This window comes from Ambystoma mexicanum, chromosome 7q (genome assembly GCF_040938575.1).
Source record: "Ambystoma mexicanum isolate Mex_15411 chromosome 7q, UKY_AmexF1_1, whole genome shotgun sequence".
In the NCBI taxonomy this organism is placed as follows: domain Eukaryota; kingdom Metazoa; phylum Chordata; class Amphibia; order Caudata; family Ambystomatidae; genus Ambystoma; species Ambystoma mexicanum.
Genome location: NC_090941.1, coordinates 327,342,139 through 327,365,637, shown reverse-complemented (window position 1 = coordinate 327,365,637; position 23,499 = coordinate 327,342,139). Strand labels below are relative to the sequence as shown.

Here is a 23,499-nt window from a genome sequence, read left to right as displayed (position 1 = left end):
GGGCGTCCTTATTTACTCTATTCTCGAATGAAGTTTTTGTTTTATGTGTTATAATGTTTACATGTAACTATTCCGTCCTTATACCCGTAATAAAGACTAGGTATTTTAAACACGTATAAGACACAAAGGTGTGCAACCTCATTGTGTCCAGCATTCAAGTGTTTTAATGAATACTGGTGAATGTTTTTGCCATTGCTACTTTTTTCAGCCCGAAATCTTAGTTTTTAAAGCAGCACGCCTGACTGTGAATGAATTGTCGGTATATCACCTAGTGAATATTGGCGCAACCACGTGTAGTTTTGAACTGGAAACGTTTGATGCGAACACTTCATAATGGTCGTGTGATGTCCTCATGCACATGTCTCTTTTGCTCTGGATTGCAAACGGGATAGGTTTGTGTGTTGGCTGCAAATAAGGTTAGGAATGAAAGTCTACCAGCAGCAACTACCGGAAGATGGCAGTATTTCCCTACATTAATTGTACGTACGGTATACGTGTTATACAGGTGTTTGCGCCTAGTATAGTTTTAGCCTCCGTGTTTTACTGTAAACAAGCAGAGGATGCGACTTTTATGTTTCGAAATGTTATTTTGTCTAGAACACATTTGTGATGCAACAGAACAGCTGCCTGCATTTTTATTGTATATGGTTTTTAAAACCTTTCACAAAACATTGCATATAAAACGACAAAACATAATCATAACTTACATAAAAGTAACCATGATAAGACCTTACACACAAATTACAGCGTAATGCATCAAAAATATAAAAAATACATTTTAAAAAATGACACCGCTTCAGAATCCATGATCTAGTATTACCAGGTCGTAGTCTATTCCACAAGCTTTCAGCAACCATAGCTTAATTCACATCAATTATCTCTTGAACATGTTTGCATTTCTCACTATAAAGGAAGAGGCAGTTTAATATCAAGTGTTTTAAAGTCTCCATTGTAAGTACGTTCACAACCTCGACATTTTTTCTCAGCTCTGTGTACACATGGCCTAGCCCCCAATAAGGCATTGGTTAACAAGAGGTTGAATTAAAATTTCATATACAGACGCCTTTTGTGGCATGGGCATTTCCCCCAAATACCTCGGTAACATATCCCCCTTATCCCTCTTGACTTAAGTTCTATTCTTTTAGGATACCGTATTATCATCAATGAACAGGGAACTAACTACACCTTTTGTTTCTGTGGGATAGGCTATCGTCTCACTGCGAATGCATCCCCTGCATGTGAGAGGGGTGTGGAAGGCCCTGGCAAGGGAACTGGTGCGCATGAACGCTCCGCCGACTCTGCAAAGAGGGAATCCTTGCATGGCATTAAACAGATGAAACCAAAATACTTGCGAGAAAACTGCGTCACGTTTGCATAGCTCGAAAGGGACGACGTCCAAATAGTGCTATTTAAAGCAGAGACGTTTCGCTTGATATACTTTTCTAAAGTTGTGAAGATTGAAAGGCTGGATTGTTTTGACAAAGGTGCAGAGAAGTGAGTAGGCGCGCACACCAGTGTGATGCTTTGTGTGTTTTGGTAAAGGACACACGGCATACTTCTGTACGAGGGCAGCATGATGTGGAATCTGGGTAAAGAGAGCAACAAAACACTGGCATAACATTTTAGATAGAGGTGTGGCATAACATTTTAGATAGAGGTGCCTCCACCAGCGACAGTTCAAACCGCCCGAAAGGTGGCGTTCTTGTGGCCAGCATTAGCCCATAGTGAATGTGACAAGGCGTAGGCACGTTGATTTAGAAGTAAAGGAAAATTAATGATGTAATCCTCTTGATACAATAACTGATGATTCGATCAGTGCCAAGTGGCTGATTCCCATAAGGCAAGTAGCACTTAACTACTGTGAAGCGTAGTTAACACTTGGTGCACATTCACCGTACTCCCTAAAAAGGCGAAGAAGCCCCAATCGGCTTTACCAGAGGTACTGCAGGGATTGTTCACAGCGCTGCGGGGACATGTACACGCTTGTTTCGTTTTTGAATCCGTGGTATTTTACTCTTATGCAAGTCTGTGTAAATTGCACAGTATAGTGAGGAAACCCCTGCAGCTCCCGTAGTATGGAAGTGTGTTCGCATGAGAAAGGTGCAAACTTTTGGTAGTTCGCACCTTTCTCATGCAAACTTTCTGGCCGCAGCAAAATCGCCCGCGGTCGGATCACTTGGAATCGTTCTACTCTCCCACCAGGTGTCTTCTCCCCAATTGCCTGATGCAAATCTTTCACCAGGGCTTCTCTTTAATTTTCCCACCGTCTTGCAGAGTACCACAGTTGTATTCTTTAACTCTATATACGTTCTCGGCTTAATCTGCTTTTGGCAATACCTGTTCCTACTTTCCTCATGCTGTTACCTTGTTCATGTTAGACCTTTTTACTCCTTAATTAACATTCATTGGCTTGTGGCAACACTTGATTCAACCTTCCCCGTATTAACATCTTCACGTATGAGGATTTGGGCAAATTCTGTCTGTTTTCTGCTTATTCCAAATTCAATATGAGTTCTTAAAGGCATGGTCTAGTAAAAAATGTTATTGTCCCTACGGGACGGCCATGTTTTTTTTAAGCCTAAGTGGCTCGATTTTAGAAAACTTTCCTATGGACCTTACCCGAGTTTTCGTCCATTAAACGCACGCGAAAACAAGCACCAGGGAGCTGCCATTTTCTGATAATCCTATCTTTTCCCCGATCGCCCTGGCTGACCTGCTTTTGCGGCACTAAATCAATTCCCCCGCCCCTGAGCCTGTCATCAGCAGACTCGTACCGCCCATTTCCCAACGCCAAAGCACGTCTTGTGTCAACATTCGCTGCGCTTCAGCTAATGACGTGTCGCCATGGAAATGGCAGGACGCCTCTTTCCTCAATAAGTATAAACCGACCGTTTCACAACACACAGCAGCAGATTTTCGATTCCATTCCTCTCTCTGTGTTACTTTGAGTATTCTGTGACTCGTTTCAGTGCTCTGGTCAGCTACCTTCGCCGCTTGTAGCCCGTGTGAACAGATACCAGTACCACCGCTATAAATTATTTTAGTTTGTTTACCACACAATGGCTACAATAATGCCCTACATGTATGAGCCAGAGTATACCGAGGAACTACTACTGGAAAGGGAAGCACGCGAAAACGATGGGGATTCGGACGGCAGTTGGCAGGACGAATCAACAGATGAAGAGCCTGGGCCTTGTCGAATGGACGGCGTCTCCACCTGGTGCACATGCAATCGGTGCGAGCTAATGCCAACTGAGGACGAGAACTGCTGCTGCAGAGAAAACTTGGGATGCCTGGCCTACATTTCGGAAGGCGAGCCACGACCGCAATGCATCACCGAGCTGCCAGACATCAGGGCAGTCTGCCTCACACAGGCCGTGTTGAGAATAATGACGGTGCTTATGCACAAACTTCGCGCAACTGTTCGTCCTCGTAATCCGAGTAACGAGTAAGTATACCCTGCTTGTCATGCCACTCCTATTTCATGTTCTTCTACTATATCCAAAATTACATCTACATATCATTGTAACGCATGTAAGTCGTTCAATAGTGTGCATTGTCTAGATAGCATTTGTCCGTGCAGAATGCCATTAGTTACAAGAATTGTCATTGACAACAAATGTTTATTAAACTTACCTTGGTCATTTAAAAACAGTTTGTATCATTCTTTTTCACATGTGGTACCGGCTGGTGGCCTATCTTTCCTTTACATGGTGGCTCCACGGGAGGCTTGGACACCGCGTTCGAAGAGTGATACCCGCCTGTGCCGTTCGTGCCATTAGAGAAATGTTCCCGAGTGACAGCGGTCAGTACAGGGGATTTTCTCTCGCTGTGCTGCAACCTGACCTGTATAATCTTTAAAGTCTTGTATTTTTGTGTCATGAAAATAAGATACAAAATAAAACACCACATATATTTTAACAACGGTTGTTTCGATTTTTTAAATGAATCAAGTGTGTCTCCATTCAAGGATGGACGTCAGACATCTGTGCTCCGAATGGATGAAGGTCTGGTCGCTGTGAAGCAGGGTGGTCACTATCTATCTAAGCTAACATAACATATTCTCGATAATGCATGCACTAAATAACACTTGTTCAAAGTCTTTCAGTGGTGTCATGATCTCTGCTTCCAAAAGGTCAGGGTTTTCCCAACTCCCTTGGAAGCAGATCCATAACCCAGGTTCCGAGTGCCAACCAGTCCCAATTGGGACCTTTTGGACCCAGTCCTGGCGCCAGTGGCACCAGGCTCATAAATATGCCCAGTCCCAGCGCTGGAAGCGCTGGGCTCATAATGCTTGGGTGGACTTACCTGCAGCAGACCATGCTGCTTACTTGCCTGCCAGTTGAGCCTCTGATCCCCTTCTGTTTGGAACTACTTTTCCTGTTGGGTGGGGCTGGAGCCACTCCCTAGATTCAGAACACTGGAACTCTTCTGGAAAGCAGGAACTCTTTTCTTACCTAGGCGTGGCTGTGGAAGGAGACACCGAAGCACTACAGGAGGCTATTTAAACCACACCCGGTGGATGAATCTTGCTTTGCGTTATTCTGCAACCTCTGCAGCAGAACGCTCATCGTGTCTTCTGCATCCGGTCCTGGGCCTAAGGAAAAAGGCTTACCATCCTGAATCCAGTCTTCAGCAACATCTATAAAGACAAGAAAGAACAGGTTAGCATTCCGGCATCTGAAAGGCAAAGGCTTACCATCCTGAATCTAGTCTTCAGCAACACCTATAAAGACAAGAAAGAACAGGTTAGCATTCCGGCATCTGAAAGGCAAAGGCTTACCTACTCTTCGTGCGCTCCGGAGGTCTTCACACTGCATTCCGGCATCTGAAAGACAAAAGCTTACCAACTCTTCGCACGCTCCGGAGGCCTTCGGCGCTGCATCCCGCATCTGAAAGACAAAACAAGGTGCGTTTAAAGACATTGGGGAACTTTAATACTCACGTGCCATTACTCCTTTCCACATCTAATCCAGTGGGTATTCCGGCACCCTGCAGCCGCTCCGAACTCGTACCTGCAAAATAAAAAGACAGTTAGAGCGCATCGTGAAGCAGGCAACAAGCGCTTACTTACGTGCTTCCAGGCGCTTCTATTCATCACAAGGGCTCCATCTTCAACTCACTTCAGCCCGTCATCCGCCATCGCCGGAACCCTGCAAAACAAGAGACATCATTACTAAAGACTTTAAAGACATTTGAATGACTCAAAACTTACCGTTCGTGCAGTAAACGACGGACAGCAGTCCTCTGAAGTCAAGAGGCCTGCGCTACCTATCCAGTTACAGCACCCTGCCCCGAGGCAGATGGAGAGCTCGGCATTCACTTACCTAAGACATCTTACTCTACACGTCAGGCATACAGTGCACAGAGGTCCAGCCCAAGAGCCAACCGGGTGCTACACATCACCTTTGGAGATATGGTAGTCGCCCAGTCAAGACCGGCGCCTCTGCGAGAATCAGGTGAGCGTTACAAGTGGGTTATGTCTCTATAAAAGTCACACATATATCTATACTAACAATTACCGTTGGATTATACAGGCCTTAGGGTCTTGACCACTATAATACACTGGTTGAAGTGTGGGTCCGTGCTCACAAGAATCTCCAGTATGTGGCATTTGTTATTGCTAAGCAACGATACACTGATATAAAGGCGGTTCGTGCCATTGGATGCGCGCTGGCATGGGGGGCTGTCAGGGGCGCGAAAGGCCAAGGTGCCAAACTACATGTACACTTCAAAAAGTATCCCACGCCAAGGGGCCATCGGTCACATGGCCTCCTCAGACCCTGTGTCTCCAGCCAGGCCTCCCCTTGAAGCAGGCCGCCCCCCCTAAGACCACGACATACATACGTCATTCATTCACAAACACACCCCTGTTTCTAATACTTTATAAAGCACTTGATATGTCTCATGAGAACATCTTTGTGCTTTGCAAGTCAACTCCTGAACGTGTTACCTGACAACCACTGAGATCTACGCTAATCTGCTCGTCGTCGTGCTATCCGTGAACTTCTGTGACCGCTTAGAGCGAACCCATCAGTGTGCTACCTGTGGCCACCCACCTATTCTCCTGCAACATATACTGCTCTGCTTGCTGAATCCAACTGTTTGTTGGTCAAGGTAAGGCCATGTATCCTAGTCATATTCCGCAGATTTTTAAATTTCTATCTATTTGCGAGTTGAGTACACAATAGTACTAGGTTCATTGGTCTCATTGCTATTGACTTGAGTTTCCATTGCTATGCTATCAATAGATCTATTTATTTTCATCTGTCTATTGTCATCGAATTGCACCCTTCAGGGGTCCAGTCTATAATGTAAGCATGTTTCCTTCTCGTGCAATACAGAACATCCAAGGGATGAGTCACATGTTCAGTTTTTAGTCACATCGTTTATACATTTCTGCAACTTATGCAAATACTACGCCGCACATAATGAACTGGTATAGTTCCTGCGACCAAAACAAACCTTGCATTGATCATTGTATGATTCATTTACTTTTGTATCAAATCTTTATTCTTGAAAATTGTATAATAATGTCGATATTTACTTTTCAGATTTATCAACAATGCCTGCCTGTTCGATTAGCGGTTGCCCTTCGAAGACCCATGCTAAATCTGAAGGCACTACAATGCATGTATTCCCGAAAACTGTTGATCGAATAAGAGAATGGGTCAGACATTGCGGATATCCACTGGATGAGCTGGAAAGTAGAGTCCAACAAGTCTTACAGGACAAGAGGGATGATTGATACCGCATCTGCAGCCGGAACTTTTCCTTGGACATGTACACAACATCTTGGGTAACAAAGAAGAATAAACGGCGAACGACACGGAAATTGCTCAAACGCTATTCCCTCTCTATTCGTCCACATTCCGCCACCGGTGAGTCAAGTGTCCGGATTTGGATTTAGCTTTAGGCCTTGCGGTAGTGTGTAGGTATCCAAACGGATTAATTAATATTGTAGGTGTTCTATCCCTTGTAATAATTATGATATTGATATGAGTGTATAGTTTTTTGAATAATGACATTTACCAATATATTCTTTTTCGATTTCATAACCCACAAACGCAGTGTATATATATGGGAACAGGGAACTGTGCTGTATTGAGCATTTTACAAGTATTCTGTCGCCTTACATGGCTATTTTTAATATTGGCATTTCATTATCAATCATTTACCTTTACAACTTCTTGACTATCCCTTGAATCTGAAGCAAGAACTTTCTACATCCTTGACGTGGTCGCAGTTATCAACCACTTCTAGCGCGTATCAGGTAATCTTACTAGGCTAATCACAAACAGACCTGTTTTAAGCATGTCAAGTAATATTTTTATTTTATCGTGTAATCATTTTACCGAATGTTTGGTTAGTGCTTTCCAATTGATATACACCTTAGTTATCTTTCACTGGTGTTTGTTTTCAGTTATAATTAGTGTTATCCATACTAATGCAAGTACTGTCTTTCAGGGAGATGCTGAAGCGTCCGCCACATCTACAACATTTCTAGATGTTCAACAGCTGGAGGTATGGATACTGACAGCTCCATCGAGCGTCATCATCAGAGCTGGAATTCTTGTCGTTTGATTGTTCTACACAATGTTTCATTCGTGGTTAGACGTTGATACGTACCTGTGCTGTCGACCCCAGGTTTGTGTTATGTTTTCACTATTGTAATCCTCACTAATGCAAGTACTATGTTTCAGGCAGTTGATGGAGCGTCAACCCCTGCACTTGATGCAGAGCCTGACATTCAAGTAATTCCAGGGGAAGTGGAAGCGGGACCATGCGTATATGAATCGGCGCAACATCTTTCGGAAGTGCGCACTACATTTGCAACATCCATAGATATTCTTCAGCAGCACGAGGTATGGATAATGACAGCTCCATCATGCGTGATCATATAACGTGATTCCATTTGCTATACTTTCTTCCCTATTAACGCAAGTGCTGTGTTTCAGGGAGACGACAGAGCTTCCACCACAATCACAACATCTCATTTAGATGATGCAGATGTAAAGGAATCGTTGAAATAAGTCGATGAAATGTGATCATATTTGGATTTTCCTTGATTTTTTTGGACAATGCATCATTTGTGGTTATCTCTTTATATGTACCTGTGCCGTCGATCCCAAGTGTGTGTTGTGTTTCCAATATTGAAAAGCATACTAATGCTAGTACTGTGTTTCAGGGAGATGCGGATGCCTCCTCTCCAATACAACCATTCATGGCAGTCCATGCAGAGCCAGAGGTATGGATACTGACAGTTCCATCGAAATAGATCATCACTGGTCGAATACTTGTCATTTGATTGTTGCACACAATGTTTAAATCGTGTTTGGCGATTGAGATGTACCTGTGTGTTCGTCCTCACGTGTGTTTTATGCTAACAATATTTTGATACATAGTAATGAAAGTACTATGTTTCAGGGAGACGATGGAGCCTCATTCCTTGCTGTCTATGCGGATACAGAAAATATAGTCGTTGCAGCGCAACAGGAAGGGAGGACATGCGGAAACGAATCGGAGCTACAGCGTGCAGATGTTGAAGGTCGAGTCAGAAAAGTTGCAAAGAAAAAAAACCAAAAAAAGGTTAGTTACAAACAGTTCATAACTTTAAAAAAATGTTTTTGCTGGGGACTATTTTGTTTTTTTCCAGTCAATTCTACTACACTCCATCTTGTGTTTAAACTGAACATCCCTTTTCCAATCTCTCCTCCAGTTACCCGTGGGTGTCAGAACTATACACACAAAGACAGTGAAGCGAATGAGGGATGTGGCTTGCCAGACTGTGTACACTATGGAGGAACTATTAATTGAGGCGAGGCGTGTTCAGGCTCGAGATGCTCATGTCCAATGGCCAGAACATGAATTAACTGTGTTTGGAGACTACAGTAAAGTTGCATTGGACCATAGCTACAGTGCGAGCGTACCACCACAAGAAGATGTTATTGAATGTATTGAAGATAGCTCTGAAGTAGTTGCAGATCAGTTTACACAATCTACACCCGCCAAAAATTTGCCACCAAAACCTGTCGACATTGTTGTGTTCTCCCATCAATGTTGAAGTAATTGATGTCGAAATGACACAGAATGAACCAGCCGCAGCATCCATAGACGCATCAGAACTTGATATCAGCGATATTACTTTCCAATGTGTTGAAATCTCCACAACGTCACAGGCCGAAACAACGTTGACGCAGGTTGACAGTCTAATGAAAGAGAGCAAATACTTTGTATTCGACAGTTGTTTGATGGAAATGATAAGTATGCTGAAATGTGCGCATTCCATTAGAGGGAAAGTATGTGGGAAGCCATTGATTAATGTGACTCGTCAAATAAAAGGCAGTAACGTCAAAATAAATGCCGCCTGTAGATGAAATCATAGGTTCTCATGGTCTGCACAACCGATGCTGGGGAAACTGCCAGCAGGCAATCTACTGTGTGCAGCTGCATCACTTTTTAGTGGCTCCAGTTTTAGAAAGTTAGAGGCTTTCTTTCAGTTTGTGGGACTCCATTTCATTTCTAAAGCGCTGTACTACGTATACCAACGTGATTATCTGTTTCCGGCCATTAGTGATGCTTGGAAAATTGAACAATTGTCTCTAGCAAGTACATTCGAAGGCAAACGATTCAGGCTAGCCGGCGATGGACAGTGCGACAGCCCTGGATTTTATGCCAAGTACTGCACCTACCACTTTCAATACATGGATAGTTAGAAAATTGTGAGTTCGGTGGTCGTGCAGGTAACACAATGTACATCGTCAGTGGCCATGGAGAAACTAGGATTTATAAAATCAGTGGAATATCTACAATCAAGGGGAATGCACATCAAGCTCATAGCCACGGATAGACACGTTTCAATTGCCAAGACAATGAGAGAGCAGTTCCCACATATTAAACATCAATTTGACGTATGGCATCTTGCTAAATCAATCAATAAGAAAATCTCGGCTGCAGGGAAAAAAAAGGTTTTGAAAGTATTTTGCAGTGGTCACATTCTATCACCAACCATCTTTGGTGGAGCCCAAAAACTTGCGAGGGGTCAGTGGAAATACTACTTGAAAAATGGCGGTCACTGATGCACCACTGTACCAACGTTCACCGCTGCACAGCAAATGAACATTTCCACCAATGTGAACATGGCCCTTTGTCCCCAGAGGAGGCACGGAAGAAAAAGTGGTTGATTCCATCTTCACCGACACACAGCCATTGAGAAGATTGTTTTCGACAAAACTCTATCAAGAGATTTGAGAGGACTGACAGAATTCTGTCACACAGGAGATTTGGAGGTGTTCCACAATATGTGCCTAAAGTACAGGCCAAAGCGCTTGCATTTTAGCTTTCTGGGCATGAAACATCACACTCTACTAGCGGTCTTGGCCCATAACCACAATGTCGGACGTGAACAATCTAGGACTAGGGGTAAAGTAAGGATGCCTTGCTACACTAAGGTGTTTTCAAAACGAAGTAAGCAATGGGTGATCAAACCAGTCTATGATGAAATGCAGTTCGACTTTGTTAAAGGCCTTATTGTTGCTGTGTTAGAGAAGCTCAGATATGGAATTTTGGACGTTTCTGTGCAGAGCAGTGATCCGTTGCCACCGAACATTGCGACTGTGCCATGCCCACCCGAAGCACAGCTGATTGTGAAGTACAATTCCCGGTTTAAATAATTGCAATACGATTGTCTTTTTGTAAATAAATGTTATTGTACAGTGTACCTGTAAACCTAACCCCTACCTTCACCATCATGGGTGGCGAACAAGCTGGGTGTCATCTTTGAATTCTCTCTATTCACCTCACATATGTGTATGTATATATTTTTCTCATGTCTCATCTCATGTAAATGTAAATGCTGCGCACTGTTAACGGAGGGGAGGCTTGCGTATTGCAAATAATAAAACAAACGAACAAACAATAAATCTCACTTTTAACTCAACTCCTGTAGTAATTTATACTTTCCCTGACCTTCCGCCAAAAATTAAATGTCTCAATTTGGGCTGCAAAGCTCGCAGACAACGGGGACAAAATTGGGGCACTTAGAACGCACCAGCCAAGCGGGCCGTGGCATTTGGGAGAGAAGCCAGTGCGCATTTGCACATTGAGGCGCACTACATAGACAGATTCTAAACTTCAAGTTCTCGCAAATGCCTTTACTACGTGATGTTGCAAATAAAGAATGCGAAGGACAGCGGCCAGATGAGGCCCACAAGTCGCACTGGAAGTATAAGGGTCTATTGTTTTTTGACCTTGAGACAGGGACCATGCCGAAAGAACTACATTTGAAGGGAGTGCGCAATAACGTAAGAGACGATAAGGCAGAAAATTCAGAAACTAGACCGAGTTTCATTTTAGTTCAGTATACGAAAAATCGTTGTCAAGAGCACGGTCCGTTTTACAGACTGCATTAAGAAGAGACACAATAGAAATTTCAAATATAATGTAAGTAAATTTTTACATGCTTTTATACCGGAATGAAGATTTAATGAATGGATGCATGAATAAATGAATGAATGAAGAGCTAGGAAAAGCAAGTAAAACGTGTTTGTAGTGGGCACATGGGCATGCAGGCCCACTGGTCTCACCGATCTCGGTCCTTGGCCCAGCCACCTTTCCCTGCACTGCCTACCTGCACTACAGGACTGTCTCTGTATCCTTCAGCCCCTTCTCCCGGCATTTACCTTGCACTTGCCACCAGCTGGCCCTATTATTTAATTTGTATTCAACTAACCATGTACAGCCCTTCCCCATGCGCGATCAGAAAGACACTTGGCCTAGTAGGAACGTTGTCTGTCTGCCCTTGTTCCCCACCTGCCTCGTCACGCCTAGAAACACTTGAGTATAGGCGCGTTGCAAATGCCATATCATATCATTCCTCACGCATGTAGACTAACTGTCGTTTATCATTGTGTGTTGGCCTCAATTTATCTCGTTACTTTTCGCATTGATTTTAGAGATGAACATACTCCATTGAACTATCCTTGCAAGCAAATAGTTTCTGATCGGCCGTAATAAATAAAATGAGTAATATTAATGAAGTTCGGCTAGCGCGACTAATTATAATTTTTTTGTTTTCATAACAGGTATTTGATCCCATTCTGCCACTGCCATCTGTTTGAGACACCGGCGGATGGATTCTTCAGCAGACACCTGTAGCTTTGTGTCAACAACTGGAGCACGATCACCATATTATGGGACGATCGCCAAGGGCCCACATGCCCTTACGCTGTACTAGTGGCTAGAAGCAACATATCGACCTTTAGGCTGGACTAGTGCCTAGTTGATGGAACAGCCTTGCGGTTCACCGTGCTTTCAAAGTGATTCTTTTTACGAAAATGAACACCCTGTGTACCATAAAGGAACAGCGTGTAACTCAAGATGAAACGGAACAGTTATTGCGGATACAGATAAAAGAAAATAAATGGCTTTCGGAGTTCATATGGCAATTGCTGAATATTCTCTAAACATTTAATGTCAAATAAATGTACTTTACCAAATGTACCGTGTTGCTGTTTCATTTTAAAGTACAGTTTCATATTCCGAATTGTGGCGCGCTGTGTTGTGAGTTGATCTGTGTTGGTTTCCGGGTTCTGTGTGGAGTCGCGCAGAAGACTGGGCGCGTTTGCCTACGCAGCACAGTAACGTCACGGAGCGAGGCGGGGAATATTAATGTTTTGATAATGTCAGGCTCAGGGGCGGGGGAATTGATTTAGTGCCGCAAAAGCAGGTCAGCCAGGGCGATCAGGGAAAAGATAGGATTATCACAAAATGGCGGCTCCCTGGTGCCTGTTTTCTCGTGCGTTTAATGGACGAAAACTCGGGTAAGGTCCATAGGAAAGTTTTATAAAATCGAGCCACTTAGGTTTAAAAAAACATGGCCGACCCGTAGGGACAATAACATTTTTTTACTAGACCATGCCTTTAAAGTTCCATATGCCGGTTGGAATGCCCCGGAGCCCCCCCAACGCCATTGGACAGACTTGCCAGTGTCTAGCACTGCCTCCGGCTAATATCACATTGTTGTGGTGATGCTTTCACCTCAGGATGGCGTCTTTCATGATGCAGACTTCCTTTTAGCTCTTTGGCTGACTCTAAGCTCGTCTGCTGGTAAGCCGGCTGCTTCAATACTCGACCGCGCGCATTGCTGGTAGCTTGTTCGCTGCTGCTGGTTCACCAGCGGTCCTCTGTCACTGCCTGCTGCTTCCTCTGCGGTCCAGCATCTCTCTGGTGAGCACTGCCTGCTAGCGGAAAGTTGGGAACCCCTGTTCCCACCAGCACAATCCTTTCTAGCGCCTCTGTCTTCTCCTGTGGCATCGCTTTATTCTGCCTCCGTTTGACTTCTCTCTCTCCGGTATAAGCGGACTCTATTTTTAAAGCGTAGTTGAGCCTCTTCAGAACTACTAGCCTGCGTATTGAGTTTAGCGTTTCTTCTGCTTCACTTGAACTCCGTTCTCCTCTTCCTCCCTTTAGCAGAGGTTTTATGGGAGTTGGAGTCCATAAGACTTATAGGACTTTTGATGTGTTTTTGTTTGGGATTTTTTTAGTTGGCACAAAAAGACAGGAGGTGTCGTATGTGTGTGTACTTATGAGGTGTGAATGTTATCCTGCCTAGAATGTTTGGCAAGGTGTGTTTTATAGGTTTTTATTGCTGGGAGGGATTTGTATAATGACAACATGCCATCAGCAATTAAGGAATTATAGGATGATCATCACGTGGAAGAGAAGAATACTGCGTCCCTCCTAATGGGGTCCCCTCATCTCCCCCTCAGCCATCTTCTCCCGTGTGATCCTCCCCTATAATACCACCCCCAGTGTAAGGTTCAAAGAGTTGCTGCCGTCCCTGGCCACGTGTGGAGATCTCAGGATGGGGATCAGTGATCACTCCACAGGATTCCTCACAGTACGCAGTGCTTGCATTTCTATGGTGCATTGCAGGGCCTTGTGTGCATGCATTGGGCGTGTTGGGGCAAGCAGAGCTGAAGTACCATCAACGTTTCTTGAATTGAATCCTGACATATAAAGTGTATAATTGGCTGCAAGGTAATCTGTTTCAGGGCAATATTAACACAGCCAGTAAGAAAATGTTGTTTTAAAGTGGCACAAAGCCAGCATATATTGTGGACGCAGATATTGTGAAGTTTGTTTTACACTGGCAATACTGGTGTATATTGTGGGCACAGGCACCATGAAGCTGCTCCTGTGTCACTGTTGGTGGCCTGTCATCTATTAGATTTGTGCATGTGATACACTGCAGAGCTAATTGTATAGCTTTTTGCCCAGTTTTTCATTTTTCAAAGTATGCTGTGAAATTTTCACCCCTAAAACCAATTGATTGGTTACTAAAGGAGCATGTTTATGCATTTGAAAGTCTTAAATGTATGACAGTTTGAGATTTTGTTCTCGTTATCCTATGGTAAATGCATGATTGATATGAGTGACTTCTACTTCACAAAAATGTTTAGCAAAAACCATGTAAACATTTTAAATTCTCTGGAATGTATTCTTTATCATGTTAGTTTCTTTCATGTGACAGACTGATATTTTCTTTACTGCAGATAAGATTCTTTGAAGCAGTGCACCCATTACGAAAGCAACTTAATGAACTTCAGTTGAAAAAGAACACCCAGTCCGAAGAATTAAGTGAATGTAAACGAGAACTCAAGAGTTTGATGGAGGTTTGTATAGCGTCTAGCCGATTTTCTGACATTGTTGAACAAGGTATTTTTGCATATTAACATAGTAATGTGCATGCTTATATGGGGAATCCCCAAAATCTAGATACAGCCTAAAACCATGATGCCTAATCACAAAAGGCTGAAGAAATTGAAACTGAACATCAGGGAGAAAATTGCACTTTTTGAATCAAGATAGAACTAGTTTAAGGAAGAAATTAAACTGAATTGGATCTTAGGCCAGTTAATACATCTGATATTCCCATATCAAATTTCTTCTGAAATTGAGCAACTTAATATTCTGTTCCAATCTTCACTTGAAATGTAAATGGTCTAGAACAGAACTGTATATCCTGATTTTAGTTTATTTTCCTGTTTCAAATAATCACAGAAATCAGGGTTAGAGGTCACACATTCATTTCATATTTGTTTCATGACAGAGTATTAATGATGTTGAAAAAGGAGAATCAATCAAAGTGTTTCGGCCTTGTGTGACAAATGTGGGGATAGTGTACCCAGAAACTTTCAAAATTGGTTTTGAAAATTATACTATACAAGTGAGTACAATCCAGTCAGGTGGACTGGATTTCGGTAAACGAGCAACATGTTTTGCTTTCATTCAACTACCTATTGTGTTTTACAAATACATTGTGGACACAAAATGAATTTCAATGAACATAAAAAAGTGTGTTGTATCAACACTGAAGTGGTAATAGAAACGTCAACACTATGGTGTTTCGGGCTCAGAGTCAAGCTGCTTCATCAGGACGTGTAGAGGATTCATTAATACTCTGTCATGAAACAAATATGAAATGAATGTGTGACCTCTCACCCTGATTTCTGTCACTATTAAAACATACGCCAACCTGGGGTTTTCAAGGCATAGCCAGGTGCCCTTATATATTTTCTGTTTCAAATAATGCCACTGTATATTTGAAAAAATAGATATATTTTGCAAATTCTCAAGTGCCTTCAAATTTCAGAGATGGAAAAATAAAATAAATCCTAAAATAGCTATGAGTAACTTGAAGATAGGATACTCTACATTATTGGCTAGTTGATCTTAAAGAATGCTATTCCTTTTCCTCCCTATCCTTTTGGTTTATGATCCTAGAATTTGCAATTTTAAGTTTGAGAACATAATTGGACCCCTCCATGTTTGTTCTGTTAGTAATTATATATACTGGAACATCCTCCATAGTAAAAGAACACATATTGGCAAAGCTTACTAGTTCTGGCATTGCAAATGTAGATGAATAACCTTTTTTCTTGTGGGAGCTTTACAAGATAACCATACCCTCTCTTTACGAAGCCAGACCAGTTTGCTTTACCAATGCTTGCTTTGAGATCACCTCGCTATTCTGAGGGTAGGATCTTGCCAAAGGAGAATGATCATCTTTTTCCCAAACCATGTTTCATTTAAATGGATGTGCATGATTGTCTGCTAAAAGTTGACATGAGTGAAGGAAAGGTGTTTAAGCTGTGTGTGTGTGGATGTTAAATAGGGACTTTTTTTTCCAGAAGGGGCGCATTTCTGAGAAATCGAAGGACCCAAACACTATTCTTGGTTGGCCTGGTGGGTAGCCTAGAGAATATTGATGGGGGCCAGAATGAGAACTTGTCAGGGTTCAATGTGAGATTTGTTGTGTTTTTTTAATCAACGTTTTGTTAAGGTAGTGGATGCGAGTCTGATTCGGGTTGGAGGCCCATCAGTAGGAGTAGACGTCGTCCTGCCGAGGGAGGTCATTGGTGACATACCAGTTGAGATGTGGTGTGAAGAGCTAGGTAGCATCATGTTGAACAGGGGAGAGATACCCCTTCTGATCTGGCATTCCAAGCAAACGAAATATGTCGCAACACCAGCATTCAAATCCACGGCCCCATGTTGTTCAGATTTCTCAAGCAAGAGCTTAACTCGGCAAGGTATCTTACTCCAGTCAGACTTGAACTGTGCCCAGACATACACAGACCAAGGAAACACAATTCCGAGAAACCCGCGGGAGAGAATAAAGATGATACAGTATTCATAATGGCAGGGCATACTCTCAACTGGTCCACGGATAACTGCAAAGTGCGGTGTACATGTTCTTAGACATGTAGCACGGACTCTTTCTACCAAATCCTTCTTTGAATCGGTTTGTATCCCTCTGGAATTGATTCGCTCCTTGTCTCTGCTTTTTTCCAGTTTCAAGCACTTTCTGTAGTTATGACTATCCCATTTGGGCAGAGAGCCTGTTAAACCAACAAACCACATGACTGTTACTGCTGTTTTAGGATGTATGTGTTGACATTGCCTTTGCTGCTCCAGGTATACACTGAACACATACACACAGCAGCAAGTGAGATTATCCTGCAGCAACTCCTTGCCACATCTGCTCTTGGTTGGATTGCCTTCTAGCTGCTGCTTTGGATCTCGTAAGCTTCATGATCAGCATAATAGAAGTGAAGGACGGTAGAATTTACTCTGACAATGGTAGCCATTTTGGTTTGGTATCTTAGTTCTATATAGTTGACAACACGAACATAGAACCAATAATCACCAATGCACAAAAATAGCACAACAGTAGAAAACACATTAACGTACCAAGCAGCAGAGAAACTAAGCATGCTTTAAAAACCTCTGCGACTCTCTCTCACGCTCTATTCTGCCCTCTGACCCGACTCACTCTGCAGGGCACACTTTGGATGTTGTGATCTCTTCATAGCTTCCCCTTTCGATCCCTCTCACCACTCGTCTCTCCTGGAGTCATCACTTTCTCCTTTCCTCCCAGCTCACCCTCTCTACCCCTCAGGCCAAGCCAACTCCAGCATTACCACCTACCTTCTCGGTTATTTGACCCATAAAGCATGTGTCAGTTGAGAAACCCTCTGCCGACCCTTCCTGCCAGGCTAACTATCGCCCAATCACATCACACTTTTCCTGGCAAAACTCCTGGAAAAGCTGGCCATCTCCCAGCTTAATCTTCACACTTAATCTGTAGGTTGTCTCCATGACCATCAGTCTGGCTTCAGAGCTCCCAGAAGCACAGAAACTGTTCTCTTGAACATCCGTGAAGACCTGCTCTCCAACCTTGATTCCAACATCCCCTGTGTCCACATCTTACTTGATCTTTCTTTTGTCTTTGACAGTCAACGGTGCCATCCTGCTCAACGTTCTCTGTGATAACCTGGGTATCACTGATCAGGCCCTGGCTTGGCTGACTTCTTTCCTCTCTGATCGACCCTCCCAGGTCCAACTTGAGTCCTTCATCTTCTCTATTTCTACCTGTGGTGTTCCCCAGGGGTCTAACCTCTCTCCCTGGCTGTTCAACCAATACCTGGCACTTCTTGCCCACTCCATTGCCGCCCTCTGCCCCAACTTTCAGTGCAATGCGGATGACACCTTTTCTCCTTCTCTCATCTCTGACTGTCTGTATGCTATTCAGGAGTCATATGCCGCCAATGATCTCTGCCTTAATGTCAGTAAGGCCGAGATTCTCCTCATCGGCACACCAGCTCCCTCCTTTCCTGGTGTCAAACTCACAAAGGGAAGAAAGGGGACTCTACCCCCCCTCTCCCGAACCACAGAAGCCGAATGGATCGACCCTCCCCCCGTGGTTGGCACGGGCGCCTGATAATGAATAAAACAGGAAACCACGTGGCAGCCAATGGGGGGGGAAGAAGGAGTTAGGGGAAGGTTGTGGAAAGACAAAGGAAAGAAGGGGAAAACATAACAAGCAAGTACATGACAATCACTACTGTGTAGGACAATACACCTATGCTGGTACTCAAAGTCCTGCACACCTAACCTGGCCTCCTACAACCTGAAATGCCTCCTGCATACAAAGATAATAAACAGTAGAGTACCTAGCATAGCCTATCCTTATTACTGGTCATATAAGGCACCACTTTCCAGACAAAGAACATGGGTTAAATACTTAGACATGACACAATACTGAGGCAAACAGTGGAGTATTCCACTTGGCACACAGAAGTTTGCAAACGAGCGTAATGGCAAAAACAAAAGGGATGTCCCTTGCATGAAGATGCAATATTCATGGCCCCCCGGGCACAGTGAAGCGACAAACAATGAGTCAAAACGAATGCACAAATAAGTGCGCTCTTAATGTGGGACACTATGTAATATTCCCTAAATCAAATGAACTAAAGATGATTCTCTCCTTGCAAATGCATAATGAGTCAGACGTAATGTTTTGTCAGTTCTTAGATTATTGACGTGTTTCCTCCAACACTCTCCGCAATTTTGTGAAACAAAATGAGCAGCCAAAAGAATGCATGCTTCATACTCAATTGCCAATGAGGTAAAACACTTAACTGGCGGTTCAGATGCCTCAAGAGGACATCCGGACCCTGAAGTCTGATGCCCAACACAAAGGGTAAGCTGTTTCTCTGCCGCGGCCTCATCTCGCATCCTCAGCTGCTGCCGCCCATGCTGATACCTGTAATTACCTGCACTGAGGGACAGGCGGCGGCGGCGGACTTTAAGCACTTCCTCATTAAGCCCAGCTAGAGTGCTGCGTGAAATCCTCTGAACTACACACTCTCAAGACATGCTGGGAAATGTAGTTTTTCCCTATATTAACCTCTTTTTGGGTACAGGAAGCGCCGTCCCTTACCCCAAACCTAATCCCTGACACCTGGCCTCTCTTGGCCTTCTTCCAGCTCCCTCCTGTGAGGGTAAAAACCTCTGGGTCATCTTCAACTCCACCCTTTCCTTCTCGCCTCACATCTCTAAGAAGTCACACTACCAGCTGCACCTCCTCAGAAGTGTTCTTCCTTTCCTCTCCTTCCCCAAGAAGCTCACTGTCCCCAGAGCTCTGGTTCTCCTTAGGCTGGACTACTGCAACAGCCTCTTTCTAAATCTGCCTGCCTCTACTCTCCGCCTTCATCCAAAACAGGCCTGCAAGACTTGTCCTTGCACCCAGGAATCATATCTCTCAAGGACTGAAATCTCTGCACTGGCTCCCAGTGGCGGCGAGGATTCTGTCCGAAACCCTCTGCATTGTCCACAAGGCCTTCTGAGGCCTCAATACCTTCAACTCTCTCTTCCTAAATATCTTCCCTCTCGAGCTCTTTGCTCGTCCACCTCCAACTCCCTCAGGGTCAGTCGCTTTTCCAAGCAGCAAGCTGGTGGTAGATCTCTCTCTTCTGCTGGGGCCTTTCTCTGGAACAGCCTCCCTGCCTCTCTGAAACATGTGCAGAACCATCTCCGGTTCCGGAAGCACCTCAAGACCTTCCTCTTTGCTTCTGCTTTCTCGCCTCCTCTCCCCTGCTGATCTCCTGGCTGAAACTAAAACTGCACTGGTTACATGGCTAACCTCTGATCTCAGGCCCAGGTCTCTCCCTTCCAGTTGCACACCTGCACTGCCCCCCACCCCCAGCAACCCTTGCACTCGGGGACTGTTTCTGTATCCGTACAGGACCCTCCCTGCACTTGACACCTGATGTCTGCACTTACCCTTGCACTTGCCACCAGCTGGCCGCACGTTATAGTCTTTATTCACTGTACTGTTATCCTATTTACTGCACTGCCCCTCCCCCTTTCCCGCCACACACTCACCCCCCCACCCCATGCACTTGTGCAATCTCAATGTCACCTGGCCTAGTAAGATGGTTGCCTCCGTCTACCCTCTGTTCCTCCTCCCTTGCCTTGTTGCACCTTGAAACACTTGTGTATATGCACGTAATAAATGCCATATCATGATTTGCAAAGTTCTCCCATTCTTCGACAGTACACTGTTTTTTTTTTTAATCAAAGATTTTATTGATTTTCAAATTTAAGCAACATTTCATTCATCTCTCTACGCTCCAGGTAGGGGACATGGGAGGGAAAAGGGGGGGAGGGGAGAGGAGAGGAGGAGGGATGGCAGGGGAGGAGCGTGGCAGACAAGAAAACAAGAACATTAACAATACAGCTTCAGGGACCATGGTACAACATTACGTCAGAGTTGACATCGGATGTCCTCGTGACATAGGGTGCACTTAGCAGGTTCAATATTTCCCCTTTAGTGGGCCTCCCACAGTCTCATCGACTACAGTACTTGCCCATGACTCTCAGTCATCTTCCTCCCACCTTTTCCATATTTTCTCTGCTTTTTTCGGGCAGCCTCTTGCTTTGTACACACGGTGCTCCATTACGGCACATATGTCCACATCCGTAACCCATTGCTCGTAACTGGGTGTGCGTTCCGAGCCCCACAATTGTGCAATGTTCCTCCTGAGAATCGCCATCACAGTGGACCATAGCAGCTTCTCATAGCGGAAGAGGTCAGATTCACTGGAGATCCCTAAAAGCAATTGCTTCGGGCACTTCTGTATCGGTTTACCGAAGACTCTGGATAGTTTGTCACAGCATTTCTGCCAGAGCTGCTGGATATTACCACACTCCCATAGTATATGAAAAAAGGTACCTTCCTCTTGCTTGCAGCGCAGGCATCTTGCATCCGAGGCCCTGCCCCAGCGGAAGAGGGCCACTCTCGGGTAGTAGGTGCGGTGCAGGATCTTCAGCTGGACCAATCGGAGCTTTGAGGAGATAGTTGTTTCTCGCGGGTACATCAGGGCCTCCACCCAATCCTCTGGCAGAAGCTGGCCTACATCGCGTTCCCACTTTGCTTTTAGACTGGAAAGTTCCGATGTCGCGAATGAGGTTATTACATTGTACATTGTGGAGGTAACCTTCCGCTCCACCCTGTCTAGGACTATGTTGCATTCTAGAGGGGAGCTTTCCGGCAGGTCTTGTATGGTCTGTCGATGGGCCGTCCAAGCATGGCTCAGTTGCATATGGTGGAACCTTTCTGTGTCTGGCAGGGAGAATTTCTCTTGCAATGTCTCGAACGTCGCTAGGTTGTCCTCATGCACAACATCTCCGACATTGGAGACACCGCGATGGGTCCACTCGGGCCATCTTGGCAGCTTTCGTACTTCAGGGAGGTTGCAGTTGTTCCACAACGGTTGGGCCATAGTTATTTTCCCTCCCCAGCCCAAGTATCGAAGCGCTTCCTTCCAAACTCTCATTATGTGGGACACCATGTCTGGTTTCGGAGGTCGGTCCAGGTCCCTGTAGAGGAGCTCTATTGGTTTCATCGTGGTGTTACAATGGAGGCCCCTGATGTGTGGTAGGCCCCTGTCGCCATGAAGCATATCATTCACCACTTCCATTTGGCCGGCCCAATAGTATGATTGCAGTCTGGGCAGCCCAATCCCCCCTTCCCAGATGGACCTCTCAAGAGTGGCAAGCGCGATTCTCGGGTGTCCTCCCTTCCAGAGCAATTTTCGGAGGATGCATTCAATTTTGTGGAAGTCCTGGTGGTGAATGTACAAAGGTGCGTTTTGCAGGATGTATAGGAACTTGGGAAGGGCAATCATTTTGAACAGCGCCGCCCTTCCCAGCAGAGTCAGTGGCAAGGAGATCCAGTGGCGAGTGTCATCCGCAAATCTTGTTATCAAGGGAGAGAGGTTCAATGTTGTGTACTCCGCGAGTTGCGTCGTGACACGTACACCCAAGTATTTGAACTGCTCCTTCTCGATCTGGTAGGGGCCCGGCGCTAGATCCTCCACCGGGGTGCCCCTTATAGGGAAAAGAATGGATTTGGACCAGTTCACGCGTAATCCGCAAAATACCTCATATTGCCTCAGTAATTGCACAACCTTGGGACACGAGGCATTCGGGTCCTTCAAGTAGATGAGTAGGTCATCCGCGTAAAGAGATATTCTGTCTTCCCAGCTCTCGGACCATCGGAAGCCCTCCCAGGTTTGAGTGTTTCGCAGCAGGATCGCCAGGGGTTCGATAGCAATGGCGAAGATCATGGCCGATATTGGGCAGCCCTGCCTTGTACCTCTTCCGAGCCTGAAGGGTTCTGATCGCCAGCCGTTGACCCTGGTCCTAGCAACCGGTGCTTCATACAGCAGTCGCACCCAACTCATGAAGGTTTCACCGAAGCCCATGTGGCGCATTATGGTCCAGACGGCTTCCCATCTCACCGTGTCAAGGGCCTTTTCAAAGTCAATTGCTAACAGGGCTAGTGGCCTCTGTATGCTGTTGGCCCTTTCCAGCGCTGAAAATAGCCTGCAGAGGTTCATGCGAGTTGATCTTTGTAGCATGAAGCTGCATTGGTCTGGGTGTATCAGGGCAGGAATTACCTTTTGTAATCGGTCTGCTAATAGTTTTGCAAGTATTTTGGTCTCAGAGTTAATGAGTGAAATAGGCCTGTATGAACTGCAGCTCTCTGGGGGCTTGTCTGGCTTGGGTATCACTACTATTGTTGCTTCTCGCAGATCTGGAGGGAGGATGCCCTTTTCTCGTGCATGGAGGTACATTTGCAGCAGTCGGGGCGCTACCACATTAGTGCCTACCTTACGCCATATCTCCACCGGGAAGCCATTTGGGCCAGGGGTCTTGCCGGACTGGAGACCGGAGATGGCACCTAAGACCTCATCCTCTGTGATCTCCCGCTCCAGCTGCTGCCGCTGCGCCTCATTTAAGGCAGGGGTTTCGATGTGATCCATGACCGTAGCGTCACATCGGAGTTGTGGGTTCACTATATAAATCGGCATAGTATTCCGCAAAGCCTTGGGTTATTTCCTGATCTGTTGCTCCTTTTGCTTCGAGTCTCTGGACATGGCTGCATCCCTGCTCCTTCCTTTCCAGCCACGCCAGCATCTTGCCTGCCTTATCGCCTGTGTCATAGATCTTTGCTCTCATCGCAGTGTGTGCCTGTCTAGCATTATCCATCGTGATGCTTTGCAATCTTTTTTGTGCTAGTAGCAGTGCCCTGTTAGTGGCTGGCGTATTTTCATTTATGTGGTCTTCTTCTGCCTGTTTGACTTG

At 45.0% G+C, this 23,499-nt stretch overlaps 1 protein-coding gene across 1 annotated transcript in view; it reads left to right on the top strand.

Annotated features, from left to right (window-relative positions):
* The window catches only part of PIBF1 (progesterone immunomodulatory binding factor 1), a 1,771,771-nt gene that overhangs the window by 342,765 nt on the left and 1,405,507 nt on the right, over positions 1–23,499 (top strand). The window contains exon 5 of the mRNA XM_069639889.1: positions 14,556–14,675. Coding sequence (XP_069495990.1) covers positions 14,556–14,675 — 120 coding nt within the window. The remainder of the gene's footprint in view (positions 1–14,555; positions 14,676–23,499) is intronic.